Genomic DNA, 26,803 nt, shown 5'->3' with positions numbered 1-26,803 from the left:
AGGGAAAGGCTGTCTTATTTGATTGTTTTTATTGCTGCTTAGCAGATACAGATTGCAGAAAGACACAAAAGCAGAAAAAAATCCAGTAAAGTGATTTAAGATATGCTGCATTACTTGTGTTTGCCGTGGGCTAATAGCACATACAACAGCAGTTATTGCAGATCCTCAGGCACGTGGTGACTTGTGGGGCTGTGGTAGCTGGAGTGGGTGTTGGAGACCCTTAGAATCAAAACTTGTCTGCAACTTTTTCAAGTAAATTCATGACACCTTGTGGTTTGCAACCCCAGGGAGCACTGCAGCAAATAAGTTTCAAAGTAGAGTACAGCTATTTGTTACTCATGCTCACTTGCATTTTCAAATATTCTATTTCCTGTGCCATTTGGACACATTTCTAGCTGGATGCATTTCTTTCTCTCATTTTTGAAATTCTGTCTGATGCCAAAAGTTTATTAGAGAATTAAATTCTTCTTTTTTTTTCTTTTTTTTTCCTTTTTTTTTTTTTTTTCTCTCTCTCTTCCTCTCTCTCTGTTTGCCTGACAGCGTTTTCCAACAGAGGATCATCTGATGATTCACAGGCACAAACATGAAATGACTTTGAAGTTTCCTTCAATAAAAACAGATAATATGTTATCAGGTAAGAAGACATGAATTCAAGAGTCAAGATAACTATTCAGGTGATGTTGAAAGCATGACTCCTGCTGGAAAGCTACTGGCAAAATACCTCCAAGATAGGTTTTTAAAAGCCCCAGCTCCAATTAAATAACAAGTAGAGATGGAAGAAGCTATAATGCATATCTTTAAACAAAAAGACAGTTGCCATTCTTATGCCTTCCCACAGGTTTGGCACAAGAAGGAGTTGAACTTCAGCCATGCTGGCAGCTCTCTCCCTGGCTCTCGTGTCAACATGCTGGTGAAATACAGGCACTTACAGCGCATGTCACCTGGGAGCCCAGCAGCTAGTGTGTTAATGAAGTGCATTTGTGCTGTTCCTATAAGACTCACTATTTAACTTTGACAGGCTCACTTCAGCAACTGTAACAGGCCACCTTGTATGAGCCACTTTTATGGTGGCTCAAGACCTGCCCACTGTAAATAGCCATGAGCAGAAAGGTAAACTGGTGGGTAATATCTAGGACTCTTTTCCCCCTAAAGGTAACCATTTCTCTTTAGACTTTCTCTGCCATACACAAAGATTCTTTGGTATTACGTGCAATTACAACCTTTAGTTTTTGATGTTGTTTTTTCATACTCTTGTCTCAGTAACCACACTTAAGTGGCTTGCTGGCATTCAGTGAGTGCTGGGTAAGGCCAAGCCAGCCTTAATCTTACACGTTTTCTCCTTTCCTGTTCCCTTTGCTATTCTATATCCTTTGGGCTATAGTAATTGCTTATTAGGAGTAGTATCACTGGGATTTAGTGCTGTGAACACAGGTTGAGAGAGTTGGGGTGGTTCAGCCTAGAGAAGAGAAGGCTCTGGGGGGAACTTATAGGCCTTTCAGTGCCTGAAAGGGCCTATGGGAAAACTGGGGAGGGGCTTTTTACCAGAGAGAGCAGTGATAGGACAAGGTTTTAAACTGAAAGAGATGTAGGTTAGATATTAGGAAGAAATTCTTCACCATGAGGGTAGTAAGACATGGAATAGATTGCCCAAGAAGGTTGTTCGTGTCCCCTCCCTGAAGGTGTTGAAGACCAGATTGGATGATGTTTTGTGCAACCTGGTCTAGTGGGAGGTGTCTGTGCTTATAGCAGGGAGGCTGGAACTTGGTGATCTTCAAGGTGCCTTCCAACCTTAAGCATTTTATTATTTATTCTATGATTCTGTGATTTTTCAGGTTACAAAGTAATTGCAGGAAAAAAACCCTATGATGCAAATGTAAGTGTGGATGTTAACCAGTGTTTGATATTTGTCTTTTGAAATGGGCTTCTTCAAGGTAAATTGTGCCATTTTAGGTGCAAATATAGAATGATTAAAGGGTCTCCAGCAGACTACCTCTTTTATGGATAAACGGTTTCCATTTTTATGAAAATCAAAATTGGGTAGCTTGCAAATATTTGGTTTAGGCTTCATTTTTTTTTTTGTTGGACTTCAGGCACCAGTGAGAAATCAATTAGACACTGTCCCAAAAAAAATTTATTTTCCTCTTACACTTAAAAATGCCATGATGGACTAAGTTTAGAAAGGAGCACTACACATCACGTTGAAGAGTAAAATGCCTGCATGCCAGCTGTGCCTGCAGGATCCTGTGTTTCCAAGCACGAATGTGAAAATGCTGCTCTTGCACTTGGCCATGTCCTCTGGCAGTGAAACTGCTCGAAGACATCTGTACTGTGAGCACATTCACTCTGTGAAAGTGCAGGTTTTTGTTAGAACTTTCTGTTTGGCAAGACTACTGCTCAAGGGCAGTTTCTAAGGAGCATATTCTACCATCAGGAGTCCCCTGAGTATAGTAGCTCCATTTATGTGTGGTAACTTCCATGAGATAGCTGTCTTGCTCCTTCCAGTGGGTTGTTTTCCAAAGCAAAATGCTCTGATTGGCTTCTGCCACTACCACCAGTAGTGGGGCCCCTAAACCTTTTGCTAGCCAATTAAGTACATAGAAATGCAGAATTCTGTGGCCAGAAAGGCTCTAAGATTGCTTCTGAGGGATGTATTCTTTGCATTTTTTGGACGATGGTCCTTTGTAGTAATGAAAGTGTAAAAAGCTGCACGTTCTCAAAGACTGCAGCAAATGTGCCTGACCACAATGGTCTGCATCCTGGTTCTGCTGTATATGATTTTTCTTTTTGTGTTTGTTTGGTGGATTTATTTGGCGTTTTTCAATCCTTCGTTTGGAAGCATCATAGATCATCTACTCTCTGCAGGGAGACATTGAAAAATAGTTGTTTCATTACCCACCTAAACCCCGGGGAAATCTAAATACCTTAAAGTTAAAGATGTTTTATTCTTAGATTTCATAATGAAAAATTAATGATATATGGGGAAAAGATGCAGCCTTTTCCCTTAAACATTTGTCTTCTTGTCTTCCTTCTTGGTTTTGTTTTTGCTTTTTTACTTATCCGACTTTTTTTTTTTTAATTGTTTCTGTCATCAGTATGTTCCAAGAATTTCAGCAGCAATTGCCCTGTAATAAGCCAGGTGCAGTGTTAGTGTGTAGTTGTTTTTTTTCTCCTCTTTTCATTAAGATGCCTAGGTAGTCAGACTTTCTTCTGTTTTCCAGCAGGTTGTATACTGCTTTTTAATGTGTTGTATTTTAGTCTTTTCATTATTAGTAATTAATCATGCCCAATAATGGGCTGTATGCTTTCAGGTAGCCATTAGTATTATCTACTGTGTTTCCAGAGATAGCTAATACTTGGTCTGGGTTCAGTATAATACCAGTAATATTTAACATATACTAAGCATATCTTCTATAAATTATTTTTGGAGGTAGGCACTAAAACAGGGACTGTTGCTTTTTGACCAATACAACACCTTACAAAATAAGCGAAGTATTACTTGGGAAGTAGCAAATTTTCTCATGCGAAATCTGAGCTGACTTCTGACATACTAATTTGTAAGTGAGAGGTAAAGTTATGTTACATCTTGTTATGTAGGTGGGGTCAGTGTTTAATGAACAAGGCTCTGTGACCTGCTCAACATTATTGATGCTATGCTGGTTTAGTAGGCATGTCTAGTCAGAGCTTCCTGGTTATCAACCAGCTTCTCTATATTTCCTTGAAATTATTGATGCTGGCTGAAGAAAAGTCTTATTAAATTCAGTGACTCCTGAACTAGTTCAGAAGCACGAGGTACACTGATACACTAAATAGCTTTATATTCTCTGACTGTATAAATGGAAGGGAGGTTTGCTGAAGGCATGGCATGAAAATGCAACTGGTGCTTTTGTTGGAAAATATGACATTCATTTAAAAAGACTGTAATGGTTTTTGTTCCTTTTTTTGTGTCTGTATTTTAATTATGTTTGTTAGAAAGCCTTGTTGTGAGTATGGATTATGAGTCATTGATGGTTTCCATTTTCATCTTTCTTAGCCAAAAAAGAGCTGTTTGAGATAACACAGAATATCTTGTGTAAGTTTTGCATGCTAGTCATCGTTGCAGGAAACTCTGTAGTTAGTTTAACTAAACAAGGTGTCATCCCTTCTGTTGTGCTAACTAAACACTGCATTGCTTTAAAACTGTAGGTTTGTTGTGTGTCAAAAGCTTTTGTGGTTTTAACACCAAAATATTAATGTCCATGGGACAGGTTTTTCCCTCCAGATAAGTACTAAAAATACTGTGGAGCTGGCTTTGGGAGCTGGGGACACTGAGATTCCTGTAGTATCAAATTTGGGAAGGGAAGGAGTAACACTCTGCCATAGCTGGAGCAGTGGAAGTCATTCCAGAAGTGTTGCTAGCACATAGAGGAGAGGCCAGGATCATCCATATAATAATATAATGAAGAAACCTTGTTTCTTCCAGATTCTATTTACTGAAATCCAATCCTCTAGAATTTCGGAGGTAAAGCCCACTGTGGAGATAGAAACAGAGCCTCTCCTCTAGATGAAAACCAGTATGTGCTCAGGTAGTACAAATGCATTACTTTTCCCAAATGTCAGTGAGGTAACTTCTGGCATCTGTGGCTGGCTTAATTTTTTTCTCCATGTGGCCTACACTAGAAGGTTTATCTACACATGGATTTTGTGGACAGCAAAATAATTAGATGCAAGGAAATACATTTTGAATGATTTCTTGTTCACTTCTGTATTCCTTACTTCATCAAATGATGAAATGAAAAATTTTCTAAAATTCAACTGGTTGGGTTCTGAGTGAGCAGAGGAGATTATAGATGTGTTGTACCCTCACAGGAAGTCCAAGTGGCACTTTAAACAGTGACTCTTTAAGCAGTAAAGTTCCTGGGAGCCCTTGTCTATGAGCCCCCTGGGTGAGGGCAGTTCCAGGTATGGCTGGGTGCACTTCTTCTTTCTCCTCCATCCCATGCTCAAGTTGTCATAACCTTGAGCTTCTTGGTATGCTTGGGAAGTAACCTGCCAAATCAATGAAGATACATTCTTGAATTTCTCAGGACATTCCTCTTTCCGTGTGGCTGCTTGATGGGCAGCCCTTCAAAGTGCAGAGCCAGCCCTATTACTGTGACTTTGTTATCATTTTGTGAAAGTATCACATGGGTAAGTATATAACTTCACCAGAGCCCACAGCTGAACAAGCCAAATGCCTGTTATGACTGCACATCAGACTAAACATTTAAAATGTTTTTTTTAAATTTTTTTTTAAGAAAGATGAAGAATCAAGTTACACACTTTGGAGCTGTACTGCTAGATATCTCTTACCGAATCTGTTTTTTTTTCTTTTTCAAAATGAAAGCTTGTTTCACATAACTGTCCTTTGGTTCTCCAATTTTTTCTTAACTGATGTCATGCTTTAAAGTTTTCATTTGTTCATTGAGGGATGAAACTCTAGAAGCTAAGGTAGTTTGACAAAATAAACTCTCTATATAGCAAACAAATGCGCTGTTGTTTTGAAAGCAATGTATTGAGACTGAGTGTCCTTTCTCAGACTATTATTTCAGTAATTACCAAAAAACACCAAAACCAAACAACAAGAACAAAATTTGCATAGCCAAACATAACAAATATATAATGGAATCTCTACTGAAGGCTTAAAAATTCCCTTTGCCTTATAGCATATATTTTTCAACTAGTCTGCAGAATCAGGTATGCCTTGAGACAGTGAGGACAGGTTTTCAAAATGGTCTGCAGTGTAGCAGGTTCTGGTCAGGATCTGATTGGTGAGTCCTTCTGAAATCTCTCCTATAAGATGCTGCAGGCTGACTTGGAATCTGCATGAGGGAGACCCTTAAATTTTGCTCTGGGGTTTTTATGTAAATCCAGTTACGTTTTTGGGGTTTATTTAAACTTAATGTTTCTTGCAGCCCTTCTGGCCATGCCTGTGTCCTCAGAGTAATACTCAGCCTGAGTAATAGGATGAACAAAATATGTATTGCCTAGTTTGAGTGTGGAAGGATGATGAAGTACTGTAAGATAGAAAGGCAGCCCTTGGTTTACATCTGCCTAAACTGGCTTCCAGAAGGTCTGTGCATGGAATTTAGGCTGGGTGGCTGGTGGTGTTCCCTGCTTCCCCCTCCTGCCTGGAAGGAGAGAGGGGCTGTCTGTTTTAACAAAATCTTGTATTGAATTCTTGCCAGTCTGGTTTCAGGACAGTAGAAACTGCAGTAACTGTATGGAGAGACTGAGGTAGTAATTTAAGATCACTCTGTCAATATGTAGGTGGTGTAAACAGTGTCATTAATCTATTAGCTTTGATGCTTAAGATAATGAACTAGTTAATTGGGAAGATCAACTGTAGGCAACAGAACACATGATTATCTCAGACTGCCTGTGGTGCTGAAGTTACAATTTCAGCATGTGCAGAGAAAAACCAATGAGGCCTCTGTCCATTTGAAATCCCATTCTTGCTCTGGGTTTTCTCTGTTAAAATAGACTTAGTTCACTGAGAGAACATTTTTGTGTCTGTCTAGCATTCATGGTATAGATGCTGAACAGATCAGGAACCTCAGCTACACATGCCTGATCACCACCTTGTTACCCACTGAGTTGCCTCTGACCTAACTGAGCTTCTTGTAGTAATGCCTGATTTCTGGATCAGCTGTGTATCGTGGTGAAAAATAACAAGACCTTATCTATGTTAGTATATGCTCTTAAGCCCTACCCCCCAAGTTCTGGGCTCAAGCAGCTCTGAAACAAACAGGATTTTTTTTTAATTTTATTTTAGTGGAAGTGGTGCTGTCAACTTCTTTTTAAAATCCTAGTTTCTCGTCTTGGTCATGAAATTGGTATCTTCCTTATTTGTTATGGATATACTACTTCCAAAAAGAAAACTTTTCCTGTGTTTGCCTCACATTCAAATACTAACATGCCCTTTATGTCCGGGAAGGCTTGGCAACAATTTTTTATGTTTTTCTACAAAGCAATTGTGTTGTTTACTGAAGTAATATTTAATCCTTTTGGGAAACAAAATCTACTTCTCCTGCTTTCTAGTGCATTTAATTTCCAGTACAAATTCCAGTTCAAGGGCCAAAGACAACTCTGGTGTAAATCCACTGAGTTCAGTGGGGTTACCCTAGAGATTTGTTTGGCACTATTTGTTTAGGATATGGATCTATAAAGTGCTGAGTGTCCTCAGCTCCCATCAATGTCAGCACCTCACTGACTCTGCTCCTTGTGCTGAGTTCTTGCAAGATTCTTGGGAAGTCTTATGTTTCTGGCTTGGTAATACAGTAGTTAGCTGTGAAAACTAATAGATAAATATGTGTCCATTCCCAAACATTTAAGTTTTGTTTCCTTTAAGCTCACACAAGTATGATGCTCAAGCCAAAAGAAATAAAGCAGCATTTTAACTTAAGGACTTTCTTTTCATGTTACATCAATGTGTTCCATCAGAAATACAAATGCAAGTGTGTTTGCCCTTAAATTACTGGAGAAGGTAAAGCCTGTAGGACTGCACATGATATAGGTGGAAATTGGCTTCAGTTGTTTTTTTAATGGAAGAGGCTGATCCTCCTCCTTAGTTTCCAAGTAGAAACTGTATTTGGTTTTGTATTCATTCCTTTTATACTGCCTTTTGTTTAGGGCTGGCTGTGTATTTCTATGCTGATCATGTAAGTTCATTTTGTCTGGTAGCTGTTCCCTGAAAGGGGGAAATACTAGAATTTGACCCAGCTTAGCTAAGTGCAAGAAACCAAATTTTTCTTCCAGAACTCAGTGAATCAGGAAGCTTTTCTCTGAGATCAGAATTGGCCCAATGTGGACAACTGGGATTAGTATGGCAGTTTTCATTCTTTAAAGAATTAATTTCAAATAGTAGGATATTTGTCAATGACTCTGCAGAAGGTGATTTTTTAAGAGAGTGAATAAAATCTTACGATGACATTAGGTAGTACAAAGCAGAGCTGGAATGGGGGCTAGGGAAGAAGAAACTAACTTGCAAGAGATTATTTATTTATTTTAAAATGTATGTAAAGTTGATAGGACCATATGGGTTCTCCTCTGCTTTTGCTAATACAGTTCTGTATTGCATTTTGGGGGGATGGGGAAGCTGAGGTGGAGTAGTTAAGAACTTGCCTTACAATGAATGGAGCTACCTCAAAGCTGATTTTTGGGGAAAGACTACGCAAGGTCATCACTGAAACAACAGTCCATGGGGCAATCAAGCTCATGTGTCTTGCAGGTTTTTGAAAGGAAGGCTGAAAACCTTGTATCTTCTTAAGTCTGTCCTGCCTATGACATCAAAGAGAATTCTGTCCTTCCCTCAATTATTTTTGAGAGGACAAAAAATTTCTAGAGATGAAGACACATGTTAAAAAAATCTTTTGACTTCAAATGCCATGGTTTTGTATGTATTACCAAAACTTACAGGTATAAAACACATAAGGATGCTTCTTTGAGGTCAAAGTTTAACATTTCACAGTTTTTCTTAATGTCATTTTGTTTCTCCTTTAAAAATTGTATTAAAACTTCTTGCCATGGCAAACTTCATGTGTGTTGCAAAGTATGTGTATGTTTGAAGTGGTTTTCAGGTACTTGAAGGCATTAACTAGTATGTATCTGCAGCAGTTACCTGCATGCAATGGTGTAAATGTGCATTGTCGTGCATTGTTCATTGTTTTGCATGCATCTGTTATTGGAGGTTTACAGGCAGTTGTAAAGACCATTTGCACACGTTAAGGATGTGCACCTGTGTTACTTGGCCTGTGAAAACCCAGCCTGCTGTCTTTCTGGTTGAATAGTGACTGCTGCCTGTTTTCAGACACTGCTGACCTGCAGTGCACAGTGTCCAAGCACAGTGCTAGGTGGTTTGTTTTTAATGATGGTGTGGTAAGGGTGGGAAAGTGTGGAGAGGTTAACTAGGACCTCTCTTTTCCTGGAAGATTGTTAAATTTTCTCCCTCTCCTTTTGATATTAAATACCAATGACTGTTTCATGTCATATCCTCAGATCAGACTCCTACACCAACACGCTTCCTGAAGAACTGTGAGGAAGTTGGCCTCTTCAATGACATCGATTGCTCCCTAGAGCACGAGTTTAGGAAGGCACAAGAGGAAGAGAACAACAAAAGGGTGAGTGTGATTAATCCTTTTTTTCCCTTTTTATTCCTTGAAATGCTAAAGGATACTGTGTGAAAGCAGATTGAGCTTTACTACCTGGTAGTAACCTTTTGGTTAGAAACTAGGTGGCACTATAAGTTGTGACATGCTTTTAAGACTGCTGAAACAGTTGACAAAAATGAAAACCCCAAACCAACAAAAAAACCAGCATTACATTTCCAAAAGTGTGTAACTGTGTGTGCCAGGGTTTGATTCCAAGTCTCTGCTTTTAAGTAAACTATAACACAAACCACACACCTCTTAAGGGAGAGGCTTGGGAAAATTATATCATCTTTGAAGTGGACTGCAGACTTGCTCAAATGCATTACAGGGAGATGTGGATTATAAAGGAGCATTTACTTTAAGAAAAATAAAAGGAGAGTTTTTGCTCTCTTCTCTGCAGCATGATGGGCCCCTGGATTTATTTGTCATCACTACCAGCTTTATCATGTTCCTGCATTTCTCATAAAATATGCATGCTGATGGAGGAATTTTTAACTTGAATTACCTAGTAGATAGTGTATCCCATTTCCAGTTAGTATTCTTTTAGTTTCAGTATTTGTAAGTTTTGGTTGAATTACATAGGTCACTTTATATGGAGTTAAGTGTACTTGTGTGTCCAAAGAGTGTTTTGAGGGTTCCTAAACAGCTGTTAAAACTTTCAAGTAATTGTAAAAGACCTTAATGCACTAAGAGGCCAGCAAGAGGCAATGCATGAAATTTTAACTTTTCAAATAAGATCCAAAGTTCTGGTTGCTTTTGTGAACTAAAACACATGAGTAATATAGGGCTTCCTACAGGAACATATCAACTGCCTTCAGCCCTTCACCAGCCTGCCCAATGCCTCCTCTTCACAGCATTCCCTTTTGTGCCTCAGTTTTCCCTTGTCCAATTTCTGAGCTTGTGGAAATTCTTGTGTAATGTATCCCCTGCCATAGTATTTCTCCGGTTTTTGAACACTGTGTTATTTGGGCTATTTCTTGGTCCCCACTATACAAAAAGGATGCAGAAGAGGGTCCAGAGAAGGGCCACGAAGATGATCAGAGTACTGGAGGACCTGCCATATATGGAGAGGCTGAGAAAACTGTGTTTGTTCAGCCTTGAGAAAAGAAAGCTTAGGGGAGACCTTATTACCATGTTACTGTACTTAAAGGGTGGCTGGAGACTCCCTATTTACAAGGAGTCACATGGAAAAGACAAGGGGTAATGGGAACAACTTGCTTCTGGGGAAATTCCAATTGGACACAAGATGTAAATTTTTCACCATGAGGACAGTCAAACATTGGAAGTGGTAGACTCCCTCAGATTGGATGGTGATAATTTTCAGCTTGACAGAGTGCTGAGCCACCTCATATAAGCATATAAGTAGTATTCTTTAGAAAGGTTGGACCAGATGATCCTTGAGGCCCCACCCAAACTGGCATTTTATGTTTCTATGATTGGTTATCATGGTAATCTCTATTTGTCTAATTTGAAGATTAACCAGGACCATCGACTTAAAGTGGGAAAAGGCAGCCATGAAGTATCTGAGTATCTATGGTGCTAAAGCCAGAGGACACCTCTTCTTAGCTTGTTTCAGCATTGTTTTGCCTTTCAGAGTGTCTGTGCCTCCAATTGCTAGGGCTTCCTCTGTAGGTACTCTTTCTTACAGCTACTGTATTGTGTAATTTGCTTTGCCTGATGGTGATTGAAATCTGGAGGTAGCAGCATTTAGAGATGTTAAGGTCTGCAAAGTAAATGCCCAGAAGGACTTTTTGGAGAAAAAGAGGTAAAGCCTATTGCTGAGGTGCAGAACAGGAGATGAGGCTTGTAGAAAGAAGATGGGAAGGGAGTTTAGCAGTGATTTTGTTTTGGTTCATAGGGAAGGGAGTCTAGGGATGGTTTGTTTGTGGCTTATAAGGAAAGAGACTGGGACAGATAGAGAAGAGCAGAGAGGCTGCAGCATGGTATGCAGAGCAAGGATAAAGAGCATCCAAATGTGAGAGAATCCAAGTTTTGGTCAAGGATTGGGAAAATATCCCAGACTGACCCTCACAGCTTTGTGTGGGGGACAAAAGTTAGGGAAGAGCCACATCATGAGATAAATGTGTTTGATTTTAGATTTAACTTGTTAAAACTTGGTGTCTTATGTGCTGCAGAGGGGAGTCTTAGCCAGAGTCACGAAGAATGTTTTGATACACTCCTGCTTCTTTCCAAATTAGAGGATTCCTAAGTGGTTCTTTCTGCACAGTGTTTACTATGCAGGAGGAGGAGATGAGGACAAATCAACTGATGTGGACTTCTGTGCAGTTACCACAGATTGCGTTGCCCAGCCCATTTCAGTTTACAGGGGGCAGTTGCACAGTCTGATTAAAAGCTAGAGAAGAGCATCATGTTACCTGGTGATTCCAGTTGTTCAGCAGCCTGTGCAAGGCTTATTCTGCCCTCCTGCCAACCCCTGCAGCTGCCACTGGTGGCCTCCAGGGAGCAAATGAGTGATGGGGGAGAGGGAAATAATGAAAATAAAATAAAATAAAAAATAAAAAAGGAGAGGGTGAAAAAAAAGAAAGAAAAAAAAAAAGCAGAAATCCCACTACCTGGCTAACCTGTAACATTTGCTCTGTGATTCCAATTAGTCTGTTGTATGTTCATTCTTATGTTACCGACTGACTGACTGTCAGATAGGAATCTGAAGCCTCAGTAGGGCTTCATGCAAGAGACCAAGCCCACCACAGAAGGGGAGTCCTTGGGCTGCAGCTATCACTAACAAAATGCTTCTAATAGCCCCTCCCTGGAATGTGAGTGCAATGTAGTGTGGTCCTAATGGGCCTACCAACATTTGGAAACTAAGACTTGCTGCATGGAAATCTCACTCATGGCTCAGAAGAGCCCTCCCAAAATACTTTTGGTCATATTAATTTCTCTGGACTCTGAAACAAATAGTTTTGTTTATTTTAGTATATTGCTGTGGCTTAGCACACAGCTTGACACTGAAATCTTTTAAGAGAAAAACACTTTGGTTGGGTTTTTTTTTCTCCTTGAGAGTCATCATTTGAAAACTCGAAGAATAAAGCAAAGAATAAAGTTCAATTAGTTGCTTTTTTTTCTTCTGTTTTCTTTTTTTTTTTTTTTTTCTTTTTTCCTCTTCTGAGTGGGATAATCCATGACAATTTCTTGTGGTTAAGCTGGTTATGTGGACTGATGACATTCCATATTAGTATGAAGTGCTGAGTGCATGATTTTAGGAATACCATGTGTACCTTGTTTTGTAAAGGTACTATTGAGGGGAAAGCACTTGCATTAATATCCCAGCTGCTTATCCAGGAACAAATCACTTACCATTTTTCTGCCATACTTGCTCATGTGTAAAGTGGGACTTTCTGCCTCCCATACTTCATATGTCTTGTGATTGTAAGCTCATCTGTCAAGAACCATCTCATAAAATATGCGTGGGTCAACTTTTGCTTGGGGACTAAGCAGACTCAAGTAACAATAATGACAATGATAACCTCCAGGACCTGAACTGAACTAAGTAAAGTTATAAACGGAAGTGAGAGTGTCAGTTTGTTTTGGTTCCTTTGCTGCCCGTACCATCAAATATTGGCGGGAAGTCTCTGCTTGAGAAAGAGAGACTTTACTCCCTGAATGTAAAGGGTGCTATAGATCACCTTATCATATTAATAGGCATATGAGAAAGAGGATTTTTGGATCCTTCCAACTGCACTCTTCCTGACACAAGCATTGTATCTGCCAACTTCACCACCAAAGATAGCACACAAAAAAGCATACCTATACTATATTTCTACTTGTGAAAGTGTAAATATTAAAGCTCTCAGGAGCTTGAGACAGGCAGCAATTGACATCTCAGCCCCAGACAAAATTTGCAAGCCAAATCAACACGGCAGGTAGTGCTGGCAGATCAGATGACCATCTTAGCCTACTAGGTGCAGGTTTTAGGTTTACACTGCTCAGAGCATTAAGTATCCAAAGCATTTGTAATGGGTTATACTTGCAAACATATGACCTTTGCTGCTACTGGATAGGCCCTCCTGTCGCAGCTTGTTTTGAGCATTGAGGTTGCATCTGAGAGGATAATGTTAAAGATGGGAAGAGTCAGGATCTATTTCTGAATAACTAATTGGACCTGCTTCATTAAAATGCACCTAGGCTGACCTTCCTGCATGAAATGAGAAAGAGTAGCAATATGCTTAGTGTAGCATGTAGAGTACTACTAGATCTAAATACAAGTAGTATTCAGAAATAGTGAGCTGAGTATTTTAAACATGAGGGCATATTGCAAATCACATTCTGCTTATGCTAGCATTTGGGCGTATCACTTCCTAAGGCTTATCCTGCTACTTTGAAATCTTCTAATCAGTGTTCAATGCTGCAAGATTACATGTAAACTATGCAAATGAGGCAGGAACAGCTCAGCTACCGCTTGGTTTTAGTGTAGGTTGTTCAGCATTAGCTCAGGAAGTTCATGGTCACCAAGTCCTCTGCATGACTTAATATTTCAGTTCTAAGTATACTGTCCCACTGCAGGCACCTTCCTGCTTGGAAAGCATCAGCAAATTGAAGTAGTCCAGTAAAGAGGAAGAACAAAAACAAATAGAGAGCATTTGATGACTGAATAAATTCAGTCTACAGAATTATTAAAATCCAGTTTAGTTTTGTTAAGCAAGGGATGATGCTACAGTTTGACACGTATTTGAAAGGCATAAATTTGGTTTGTACCTTCTAAGCCCTCCTTCTATTGTATGTATTTCTATTTATCAGCATAAAAAGGTAGAAAAAATGCACCTGTCTAGCTTATACCACCCCACCATTTTGTGCTAAACTCGGAGACTCTCTGATCTCCAGATGAGAATTCTTGTAAGTATTTTCCAAATGTCATAGCTCTGTGCTGTAGCCTGTGAGTATGGGGAAGAAAACCTAATTCAAGGCAAGCTGGAAGTGATGGAATCTGTCACTTGAGTAGGTGTAATTTGGTTAAAAAATTAATTAAATTTCTACATTTTGTTTACATTTTATGCAGTATATACCTGGCCCCTCTCTTCTGAAAATATGCAGAAACAATGTGATGGATTTTGCTTAAGATTTTTTTTTAAAGAAAACCTCTTACATTGCCAGAAGGAGGTCCTAACAGTCTATATAGTAATGTTGGCAATGCACTCTGTTGGTGACAAAGAAGAACAGGGATGAAGGGTTCATTATGGTGGTTGGCTTGGCTGATGGACAACAAATTCAACACTGGCCATTTATCAAAAGCAGCTACCTTCCCAAGAAGTGCACTCACCTGGCTCTTTCCCCCTTACATGATTAATGTACAGCACATAGCCTTATTTCAAATATATATACACATTTTTTTGGTCCCTTTTTCTGGTAATGCAGGACAGGACACATGGAGATTGATTTCCTTTTAAGAATGGTCTTGTGGGAGGTGATGGTTGTGCTGCACAGCGTTGGTGAGGAGCAGTGTGACTTGTGAGTGCCCTGTCACTACAGTAGTCATGTTAGCTCCAGGTTTTCATTGTGAGTACACTGAAACCTGAATGGGGTCGTTGAGAAGAATAGTGTGCTGGTAGACATTTCAAAGGCAAGGGGTCTGAAACAGCCAAATTTCATTTGTGAAGTAACACAAACCAAAAAACTCATAAGCCTGTTCCTGGAGCACTCTTTACTCATTGACTGACAGTCTGTACAGTAGAAGGAAGCAAAGACCTGTGTTTAAAAGTTAACATTTTTAAAAATTATTTAATCATAAATACACATATATACACTCTCCCAGCATTTTTCTAAACATGATGTAGGAGTGTCCATATTTTTTCAACTCAAGGATCCCTCTGATTCCTTATTCTCCCATGGAGATTGAGTATCTTATATGGTGAGTATGTTATAGCAGACACAAAATAGGACTAGGAGTGATTTATGTTAATATAGTTATGTTAATATAGTGCTTAAAGGCCAGGGTACCATTGTTGTGGGGATTGTAATAATTTGTAATAATTTCAAGCTGTTGTCATGGTGATAGCTCAAAACTCTTGAATTCAAAGCCCAAAATATCACCCCACATTCAAAGATTTCAGTATAATAGTTCCTACGCTCTAAATAAAACATTTGTATGCACGAAGGTGTGAGCACATTCATCACACAGCGTTTCTTCTGGGTTATGCATTGAAGTACTGTAAAGATACATTATAACTCTCTAATTTCCAATGGGTTATTCTGAGTTTTCATATGCGTTAATTGCATTAGGTTATCGATCTGCTTTATGGGCTCACTGCTGGTGTATAAACCCCCCTTTTAACAATTATTAACTTTTGCAGCATTCCTATGGAGAATAGAAATGGCTTTGTCTCTTATTTTCTAAGGAAAAACAGATTCCAGAGGACAGTTTACAAAGCTTCTTTGTTGTGAGACATGAATCTGTAGAAGGAATTGCAGAACATGGAGTGAGAATTGTCAGGGAGCTGGGTCCTCTCCACCATTCTGCCAAGCAGGCAGCTTTCTGTCTCTTTTGGTTCCTAAATATCTTCAGCAGTGTGGCCCCAAAAGATTGATAGACATCTTCAAAGGCATTTTGGTGCCTTTCTCTTACTGAAACAAAGCAGGAGCTACCAGAAAAGATCTGGGCTCAAGTGACGTGCTAAAAATTGCACAGGAAGTCTGTGGCAGAGCCTCAGATTGATTCCATATCTCCTCGATCTCAGCATTGGGCATCCCACAAACCATGTGTGTTAAAGATTTATCAGCTGTTGTTCAGTGTTGCTGAAGACAGGAAGAATGCTCTCCTCCTCTCCCCAGATGGCTAGGCTTGCTGGACTTAAACTGCCTTTCTTAACTTGCAGAGCTTTCATGGTAGACATGGGATGGAATGTCATTATTTTATATGGCAATTCTGCAGTTGGTGCTTCAGTTCCCTCTGAATCCTGTTTCAAACACATATCTATGTTCAGGCACTTATTCTGAGCACTTATTACCACACAGAGCTGTGTTACAAAGGGAACTCTTCTGTGTAATGGTGTAGGAAAGCTGTCAAGACAATTGAGTTCATAACATGACCTTTCAAAAATATTCAGAGTAGGCTTTGCCTTAGACTCATTGCACCTTTACCAACATCTTATCTTCTGATGGCGGGCAGGTCTGTTTTACCTTCTTCTGTAGCAGTGGACTGTTTCTGAATGGATCTAAATGGATTATGGAAGACCTGAATGGTTTTCCCCCACAGTAAGTGCCTATATCATGCAGAAAGGCAATTCTTGAGGGCATACGTTTTTGATTGAGTGAAACCTCCCTAACCATAACCCCTCCATATTCTTCTGAATTCCAACTGATGAATCATCCTGCAGAGATCAGTCAGGACAGTCCACTTTCCTTCTGCTTCTGATTGTCTCTGTCCCAAATTGAGTCACTCTCTTGTAATATTTTGATTTTAGTTGTGTTTTGTGTATTTTGGCTACCCCTCAAAAAAAAGGAGGCTTGCCTGGTTCCATTCTGACTTTTCTTTCACAACAAAATGGCATGGTTGTGCATTTTGCCTTGGTCTTCCTATGAATGTTTCTAATGGCATAGCTTTCTTGTTACCAGTGCAGACCTCAGCAGCATGGACTGGATGGCATTTGATGAAGGGATAAACCTTCCTTGTAGTGGCATTTTTATAAGTTTATCTCTTAGGTAAAGCCCCTAAATCTTGGCAATGTCTTTAGAGCTCTTTGCTCCCCAGAGCGGACTGCAGCCTATGTGCTTGGGTAGGTAACAAGATACTGCTGATATATTTCAGAGCAAGGTGCACTTTTACTTTATTTATGAAGATGGACATGCTGGTCGAGGGCTTAATCACAGCTGATATATCATTTTAAGAAAACCTATTAGAACCATATGCTGATTCTTTGTATTAATATGATGTGTCTGTTTCTAGTCTAATAAGGCAGGGTCTCTTCCCCCTCCTCTTCCCCCCTGCCTGGTGTGTGAACTATTTATCTGTTTAAGTGATGTCGCTTGCTTGGGGGCATTTCCCTCTTTAAGAAGTGCCATTAATAAAGCAAAGTGAACAGAGGAGAGAGGGATTCTCGCTCTTCAAGGCAAGCAAAGCTGCGTGTTTTCAGTCACCTTTGTTGAGATGGAATTGCAGAGCAAGGGTCCACAAGCTGGGATAAGGAAACCTATCGGTTAAAGACTAGAGAACCACAGCTTGGCCTTCCCTCAGCATAAGGTTGTCATTTTGGCCCAGGTGGTTGCAATCCTGGAGCCCGAGAGCTGCGAGGGGGTGGGTGTGCTGACATTTTGGTTACCTCACCTTTCCCTCGCTCGGAGAGGGCTGCTGCAGGAACAGGTTCCATGGCCATCTAATGAGATCCACATTGGTGAAGTTACTCTGTGCCAAGTCCTATTTATCATTAATTGGTGGGTTCGCTTGCAGATCTTTCCTATTACTTGCTGATTATACCCCTACACATTTTATTATCTCACCAAAATTCAAATGCTAATAATTTCTTGATTTATTGTTTGTTTATAACTCTGTCTACTGCCTAAATGGATGTAGTTAGAAGATTTCAAAACAGCAACAGCTCTTATGCTGACTGGGTTTCTTTCACGTTCTGCACATGGCAGTCGTCTATTTATGAACCTCCGTAGGGACTCCTAAACCTTTACAGTTAGTTGGGTTCCTCCCACCACTTCAGCCCCTTTTCTCCCTTGCCCCCTCAAGGCAAGTCTTGTTTTTTTGGCATAAAGACAATGATGGTGATTGTTATGTGTAGAAAATGTCCACAAGCTATGAACTGTGGGTAAGGCTTTTTAATCTGTACCTCAAGCAAAATAAATTGGAAATTAGAGACATCCAGGGTATTTTCACCATAAGGCTGGAGATCCTGATCTGGGTTGCTGGTATTCTTTAGTCTTAGAAAATGTGAAACCAACAAATAAAAAACTTGCATGACAGTAGTTGTGTGCACTCCGTAGCATGACCCATTTCCAGTGCTGTCCAAACTTAGTGTATTTCTAGAAGTCTCCAGACTTGACTGTTAAGTCTGAAGTACTTTGGAGTAATGAAGGGAATATTGCAGAAGAGAAAGAAGCCAGAACCACTCAGCATGTACCATGACAGTTAATGAATGCTACCATTGGATGTATAGCCTCATACATCTCAGGGGCCGTTCCATTGACTGTAATGGAATTTAAATTTTTAGCCTATGACAACTAGGAAAAGATCTGAAGGGAGAGAAGCCTTTGCTCAGAGACTGGAAAAAAATCCTGTGGTCATGAAGTGATGTGAAGTATCTGGGTAATTGTTGATGTCCTGATAACATGTAGAAAAAGAGCCTTTTAAAAAACACACTGGGGAGAAAAAAAAACAAACAACAAACAAAAACATTTTATCTGTTTCCTAGTTCTAGTTTCTCTCACACATGCTTCTCTACAGAAGTCTCCAAGTCCACTCTTATCAAATAAATATCAACTTCCTTTTCTTCCCTGAAATGTGAGTAAACTGTGTGTGCCTCGGCCTGGTCCCTGGGAAGGGCACAGACATGGGTTCGCCATGTGAATGTAGGTGTCAAAGTGCAGCTCTGCCAGCCTGTCTGGGGCTGGGTGGAGAATGAACTCAGTGTTACAAACTGTCTCTTTTGAATTTCTACAACCTATTAGTCACAGCAAGCTGCCCTTATTGATTTTGGTAAGAGAGGTCACTTTTAATCGTCTAAAGTGGAGAGAGCTGCATGCACTCTCCATAGCATGACATTAAAATTGACACAGCTCTGCATCAATTCTATGAAAATGCCCTAAACCTAGATGGATTAGTGCCTCGCCTTTCAATGGGTTCAAGCTGCTAACCAGACCATGTTAACCTAGATTAGGTGTAAAAGCTTAAAAATACTTTATAAGGAAAGCACAGCCCCAAAAAAGCATGAAAATTTGTGAGTGTGCTAAAGAAGCTGCCCCTGCAGAAACAGACCATTGAGAAACTTTATTTTCTTCTTCTTTAAAAATTAAAAAAAAAAAATCAACACAGAGGACTTGAGATTATAATACAAAAGAACAAACAAAAGCCGACCTTTCTCTATGATTATGAGGAAAGCTTTATTCTGGCTGATGGCCCTTGCTAGTTTTGTTTATGTTCTTTAGAGAACTAAATCTTTGAATACAATTAGAATAGTCTGACTAGAATCTTAAGTGTGCCTCAAAATAAACAGCAGAGGTGAACTCTCAGCAGTTTTCTTTTCATCTTATCCCTGCCCTGACGTGTTTTTCCTGCCTAATGATCATTTGTGGCAAAGTGTTATTAAGAGAAATCTTCTTGATGGAAAAATGTGCTTAATGGGGATAGGAAAATTGTTGTGAGCCTGGAGAAGTATTTTTTTTCTTTCTTTCTTTGGAATTCCAGAAAAAAACTACTGCCTCTTTTGATTATATGCTAGATTTTATTTGGAAATTTATTTTCTGAAGGTCTTACTGGTTTTTCTATGAGTCTTGGTAAAAATGTGCAATGTAATGTTTAGGGAAATTAATTGGTTTGTCAAGTAAGCCTTGTGTTCTCCCTTTTCATTTGCTGTAGCTTGCTCCAGTATTTCTTATTAAAGGTCAGACATTCCCGTTTTAAATAAAAGACATCTGCAAAATGAACGGCAGTAAAACAAACTATTAAGGCACAATGTTAAACTCTAAGCTGTGTAGCCTGTAAGTGTAATGCACATGATGATGGAGGTGCTTGACTGCCGTGCCATAGCACCTTTCAATAAGCTTAAAGTACTCTACAGATGTTATTCCAGTAGGTCTCACCTCCTTCTCAACAGAGATTGAAGTATGTGTGTGTCTGTGAGCCGTGTGGCTTCCCCTCCCACATTAAGAGAGATTTGCTCTTCCTTCCTCACCCAAGGTGAGAGGGTGGTATTTTCTGTTCCTAGATTTATCAAGACACAGGGAAATGTAGAGTTGGACAGGGAGCTGACTTTCGGCTTCACCACTCTCAAGAAGTCTAGGTGCAGTACTGGCACCTAGAAGAGACGGTAAAAGCTGCCCTATCTGTGTATTGTATGTGCTTCTATCTGGCAGTTTATTTTTGCCCCAGTACTACTTTTGCTTTCCCTATGAAACGAGAAATAAAGTAGGATATGTTGCTAGTCCCTCATGTTGATGTTAGAAGAGTCCTCCCTGCTGTATAGGATAGAGTGGAGAGAAAAGAGATGATGGGAACGTATGGGCTCATGAAGGGAAGAAGGGAATGAAAGGAATAAAAGTACCTTTCAGTTGTATAAAGGACTTACTCCTATCCCAGGTCAGGCTTGGTGGGGAAAATGGAAAGGAGCATTCACATGGAGGAAGAGGAAAAGCAATGTTAATCGTGACCTAATTTATCCAGAGCAAATAGGTAGAGAAAATTGGCAATTATCTCATTGGAGAAGGAAAGAACAGCACTTGTGAGGCAAACATTAAGAAGGCAGTTCTTTGTTCTGAGAACTGGAGTATTAAAATATTCCTTGGATGTACTTGCTAGCAGAATTGGATGAACAGAGATAGAGGAGTGTGAGAAGTGTAACTTCCTTTTATCTCCTCTCTGCCCTCCCCAGAAAAAAGAAGGGAAAAAAAAAAAAGAAAAGAAAGATACTTTGCTTCAAGGAAATTGAGTTCATTTATCTGTTTAATGTTGCATTGTGATGTTAAGGGAATGCTCACTTGATGGTGGGTATAAGAATAGCTTTTATAAGAGAGTCAGCCTGGACACTGTAGTTTCTGCTTTCAGTGGTCTTCATAAAATATTTCTCTCATCACACTCCTGTCTTGTCTCTGAGACCTATATATATGTTCATTAGGATGTATAGATGTATGTAAGGCCTGTTTCTCTAATAACAAGTGGTTACCATAGTTTTCTCCTATTTATGCTAATTTTATTTTTTCCAATACAGTAAAATCATGGAAGTATAAATGCCAATGTATATGCTTCATGAAATCCGGGACAGCTATTAAGTGTATTACACCTCTGCACATAAGTTCTTTTTTTTGGGAAATATTGTTTGGCTGGAATCTTTTTAGGTACAGTTCTCTTATCCCAATTTCTTTGCTTTGCTTCATCCATCTCAGCCAGTTGAGTGTGTATATAACTGATTTTTCTGAAATGGAGCCAAAGTCCGTGTACTTCAATAGCTCTTAAACATGTGGTTAACTTCAAGCATGTGTGTAGGGGTTTGCTGAATATAAATAGTTTGCTGAATCAGGACTTCCCAACACTTAAGATTTTAAATTGCAAGCAATCCTCTATTTCAATGCATTTTAACTACTGCCTCCCATGGACTGTAGGTGACTGTTATTACTTGAGTCCTGCAGTTAGAGAAAGTTGTCGTTGGTTGAATAGCAATTTAAAGGTAAAAACAATATTTCTGATACCCTGCTGTGACAACTATTTTTTCACTTCCTCCTAATAAATAACTTAATTATGTTGCATGAAAGGGAATAATGATTGGAATTTTGTGTTATGTTTAAAACCTTATTCTTCTAGGGGAATAAAAAAGAACTGCTACTTAAAAAAGAAAAAAAAAAAGTTAATTTGTTATAGGCTTTTTCATTTTTTCCCCTGAGATTTCTGTACTTTCTAACAAAAAGTGGTACTAAGATGGTAGTGTATGTATGCCATTATTGACCAAATGAACGTGAGGCACCAATCCAATATTCTGGATACATAAATGTGTGTGTATTCTTGAGAAAGTACTTTTAAAAAACAGTAATACTGGAAGACAAAAATACCCAAACCTAAAACCCTCATAAAATCACCAAAAAAACAACCAGACCCTCACCCCCCTCCCTCTAAAAAAAGAAACAAAAACCCCCAAACAAACAAACAAACAAACAAAATCCAATTGCCTTTCTCATTCACTTGCATCCTTCTGTGTGCAGGGATAAAATGGGATAGAGCTGCCTGCCCTGTCTTGTTTTGGTTTTCTCCATCCTGCTTCACAGATAGGGTGGGATGGAAAGTAGGTTCCACAGAGCAAATACATCTGTTGGGAGGTGCAGGCAAGGTGAAAGGGGCATGGAGGGAAATGTGCCTCTCAAAATAAGACTTAATATGCTATTAGTGATGGAGTGCTCAAATTGCCTTCTTGATAACAGTCAGGGAAGAAAATAGAAAATGTATTTTACTATTGTGGTTGATACACTTAATACAGAGTTTTAAAACAAAGTGCTCTTCCCTTGTTTTTATGGAAGGTGGTAAGACTTAAAAATGTAATTGGGCCTTCCCCTTCTTTTCCTACTACTTTTCAATATTTGCTTCCTCACATTCCATCTTCAAACCAGCTAATCTGTATCTCCCTCTTCTTGAATTGCATTATCCTGACAACACAGCAGTGAAAAGAGCCGAGATTGCAGGACTTCTAACAATGCCGGAGGGCCCCAGGAATAGGAATGTCCTGAAAAAAATGTGCTGCCATCCAGCTGCCCTTCATATTGTTGTCTCTCTGTCCAATTTACTAGAGAATTTCCCACTGGCTCTTGGCTCATTCCCAAATGAGAATGTAATCTTTTAAAGATTACACTGCATAATGGAGGGACAAGGAGCTCTTTATTAACTGGGATGGGGAGTCACTTGCTATTAGGCAAGGGAGAGGGATGGGCTGTAGTAGTGTTTTGTGAGCTTTGCTTTCTGCCCCTTCTTGTGTCCTCAGTGATAGGACAGCAGGTTGGGAGTGGGAAACCACTGCAGCTGCACTGTACCAAAAAAAATAATTGAATGTAGGTTATGATTATGGCAATTACTTTTATAACGTGAGGGATTATACCCAAAGCTATTATATTGCCAACAGGATTAAATTACTAACCTAATACTACAGCATGTTTTCCAAGAAAATAAAAAAAAATCTCTGCTTGTTCCAGAGTTGGTACATTCAAAGACTATTAATACAGTGTGAAAGAACTGAGCAGCTAAGGATCCTAATGTGTGTCCATACAGGTACTGTCTGGATCAGATCCCTGTCACTTTGACTTCCATGACCTGTGCCAGATAGACACCCTCATCCCTTTTGGGATGTAAAGCAATGTGGTATTCTGCTAATTTGAAATGCACTTTCTCTCTCCTGTCAAGCAGATAAGCTTCTGCCAGCAACAGTTAGTAAAGAGATAACCAGAAGTTATACTTGCAGTGGGGAAATTTTTAAAACTTTGCAAAGGGACCAGATTTATTTTTGTAAATCCACTGAACTGACTGGAAACCTTCAGCTTTGAAATACTTCCATTCTGTGCTTTCCTTTTACTACATATTTTCAAAATGTTGCTTAATCCAGAAGCTATATGTGTGTAAAATCAGGTAATCTTGGATCTCTTCTAGTATAAAATGAGTTTTGCTGAAGATTTTGGGAGTCTTTAGTGTGCTGCTTTAAAAAAAATACATATTTTTTTTGCCTGCATGCATAGCAAGGTCATAGATGAAACTTTGTCATATAGATAGTACAGATATAGCCTTGTATAGACTGTTCATGATAGAAGTATAAGCTAATTATGCAGGAAGAGCAGTTTCCTTTTGTTTATCAGCTGGAAAATTAGTAGAAAATTAAATTTTGGAGACTTCAGAAATATATCATGTGTTGATCATTACCAGCAAATTAACTAGCTTCATGGAAGAGCCAATATTCTATTTCTAAAGAGAAATGTAGGTTAACAATATATTTTAATAGATATTTTTATTAGGTTTTAATATGCTGTGTGCTGTATGACATCTTAAGCAGTTGATTTAATTTTTGTTGTATGTACAGTTAAGTCTTCTCACACTGTTGTGCCTTTTGGAATTACCTGTTATCACCCAAAACTACTTTTACACAAAACTATTCAGAAAGACTGGACATGTATTTGTAAATCAAGCTTTTCTTCCTCCATTTCTTTTCTAGGGAAGAACTAGAGTTATGGGAATACTGTTGCTTTTTACAGAATGAAACATGTGAATGGCAGGCTGTACATTTTTAATTTTTTTTTTCCCCCCCTTCTCCTTGCCTTCTTCTCTTCTTCCCTTCTCCTTCCCTCTGGCATACAGAAAGAGAAGGAAATCTGATTTAATTGTGCTCTTTGCAGATCTGACCAGTGTGACATATTAACTATTTGCCTTCGTGACATAAACTGCTTTCTGACCTTGCTATTCATTTAAGCTTGAGAGAGTCACCTTAGACAAAGGGTACTCTCAGTTACCTTCTGGGATTGAGAGCACTGGGTGTTGTTAAGAAATTGGTATTGAAAGTTGGTTTCATCATCTCCTTGTGGTGTCTTACCAGGCTAACAAGGTTATGCCTCTATTCACTAACTGCGAAGCATCTTTTTGTTAGGTGAGAGTGTCTTTCCATTCCATCCCTTGGCTTATATGACTTTCAAACACAGTTCCTATGTTTCAAGTGAAATGTCCTGTATTAATCTCCTCTAAGGACTTCTGTGTTTGTCCCTGGTGCATTAGATCCTCACTGGTAGGAGCAATTGCTCAAGGAATCAACTTGTTTTCTTGTGTCTCTTATGCCCAGGGCATCTTATTCAATCTTTGATTGCTGCTTACTTTTAGAAAGAAGGTCACTGTGGGTTTACTGCACATCTGCCAGTAGGTTGCAAAATGTTGGATCCTCTTAGCGACATATGTGCCCACCAGGCAAGTGTTGCCTTTCACAGACTGTGCAGAGGGAACCATAACCCATGGAGAGAGAGGAGCCGACCAGACGCTTGAGGGTCACACCTCAAGCTGTCACAGGGGTTTCACCAGTTCGTCAGCTTTCCTGACCTCTGTGCTTCATGTGCTTAAGCACCTTCTTAAAAGTCAGGCTGTGGCTCAGGGCATTAACTGCAGGCGGTAGCACAACATGATCTGCTGCAAATTGTAAAAGCAGTGATGCAGGTTTGTGTGGACTTCCATGTGTGCCCTCTCACTGTTAATATGTAATAAACCACAGACATTTCAGTGTGGTCTTGCTTTTTTTTTTTCTCGATGTGACTCTAACTGACATAAAGACACAGGTGTTCAATTTTTGAAGTTCTATGAAAAGAACTGGAATAGAGATAATGGTATGTTCAGAAGGTCTTGCAGTCAAGTTTGGGTGACTTTCTGGATGATGCTTGATGCTAGAGCATAAACTGAGTTTAATGTAATTTTTACTTTCTTCTCTGCAAACATCCCAGTGGAATAATTTTTAGAGCCAATGGGAAATTTGCATAAGACTTTTTCATAAGGCATGTTTTTGTGTTTTCTTTTGTTTTTTGTTTTGGGGAGAAGCATGTAAAGATCACTACTGTGATTTACTTGATGGGCAGTAGTTTATAATAAACTCAGTTGCTTTTGATACTCTGTTTATCATATCTCAACTTAAAGATGCTAGGGAAACCTCTGACCTTTTCAGCAGTTGGAAGAGCCACATCTCTTGAGGGTTCTTTTAATGACACAATATGAACTGTAAACTGCTTGCTTGAAACATGCTATTTGCTGCATGCTTGTAGAAGACCAGTGTTTTATCCCATCTTTAATCAATACTGCATTGCACGTAACTCCAAAATTATGAACCCTTTTTTGCTTTAAATCTTTTCAGCTGGATGATTTTTTGTTGCTTTAAAGCAATATATATTTTTGTAATACATGAGTATAACATAGAAAATATATTGCAGTTCCTTTTGATGATTTTGTTGCTTGATATAGTGACATGGCACTAGTATCTAGCAAGCGAATACATTCCTGTGGTGTTTTCAAAAGCATAGGAGAAACCATATGTTCTCATAGGAAAACAGCTGTTACCAAACATGCGCATTCTTAAATAGAGTGACAGTTATTAAAAGGGCAAGGTAGGGCCACAGCTTGTCTTTTAAGTTGAGTGAAGCTGGCAGTAGCAGTCACTTTCAATGTGCAGTGGCACTGCATGTAGATATTGCCATGTAGAGTTGTAACTGGAAGGAGAGAGAGAGAGATTAACGTCCACAGTCTGCAGCTTGGAAGAGACAATATAAATCTCTGTCCTGCTTTGAGCTGTGAATGCCTCTGTAGGAGTTATAGTAACAGACAAATTAGCATAATGTAATTGGCTGGCAAGGTCAGCCCCTCTCCAGGAGCATTAGCAATGTTTACTGTAAAAAGAGACAGACTAAGTATTGTAGGGTGTTACGTTGTCTGTCCTTTTTGAAGGAAGAATAATCATTTTGGACTCCTTGCAAAACAGACTCGTTACCCTATCTTATTAAAATTCAGACTATCTTATTTCTGCCTTAAAGCAAATAGTCTAAAAGAACAACAAAGAATATGCTTTAGTATCACACAAATCTTTTTTCTTTTTTTTTTGCTTTGAACCTTATTGAGTTTACATCTTTTTTCTTTTTTTTTTCTTTCTCTGTTGAATAGCTTTTCTCTGAATGCTAAACTTACATACACATCCCTGCCAATACCTAATAAATCTTGTTGGGAGGATTAACATTTCTGGTCTTACTACATCAGACACAATTAATAAATCCAGACAAACTTGCCAGCCTCCTTGTTTGCAACTTCTGGAAGCATTAAACTAGCCAAAATTCAGGGCCACCTCTGGAAATCCTGGATTCAGCTTTGCAAATCTTTTCTGAACTGTGTGTCAGGAATGTGAGATGATGCCCCAGGTTTTGATGGAGACCTTGCATCAAGTCACAAATAGTGCTAGCTTTTTAGCCTTTGATCTCAAATCTGACAA

At 39.2% G+C, this 26,803-nt stretch overlaps 1 protein-coding gene across 1 annotated transcript in view; it reads left to right on the top strand.

Annotated features, from left to right (window-relative positions):
* Positions 1 to 26,803, top strand: part of CREB5 (cAMP responsive element binding protein 5) — a 223,805-nt gene that overhangs the window by 2,784 nt on the left and 194,218 nt on the right. The window contains exons 2-3 of the mRNA XM_010007553.1: positions 541 to 634; positions 9,013 to 9,134. Of these exons, the coding sequence (XP_010005855.1) occupies positions 541 to 634; positions 9,013 to 9,134 (216 nt within the window). The remainder of the gene's footprint in view (positions 1 to 540; positions 635 to 9,012; positions 9,135 to 26,803) is intronic.

This window comes from Chaetura pelagica, unplaced genomic scaffold, assembly GCF_000747805.2.
Source record: "Chaetura pelagica isolate M959 unplaced genomic scaffold, ChaPel_1.0 scaffold10, whole genome shotgun sequence".
Classification (NCBI taxonomy): domain Eukaryota; kingdom Metazoa; phylum Chordata; class Aves; order Apodiformes; family Apodidae; genus Chaetura; species Chaetura pelagica.
Note: the sequence above shows the minus strand (reverse complement) of the source record. Positions and strands in the feature narration are given on the sequence as shown.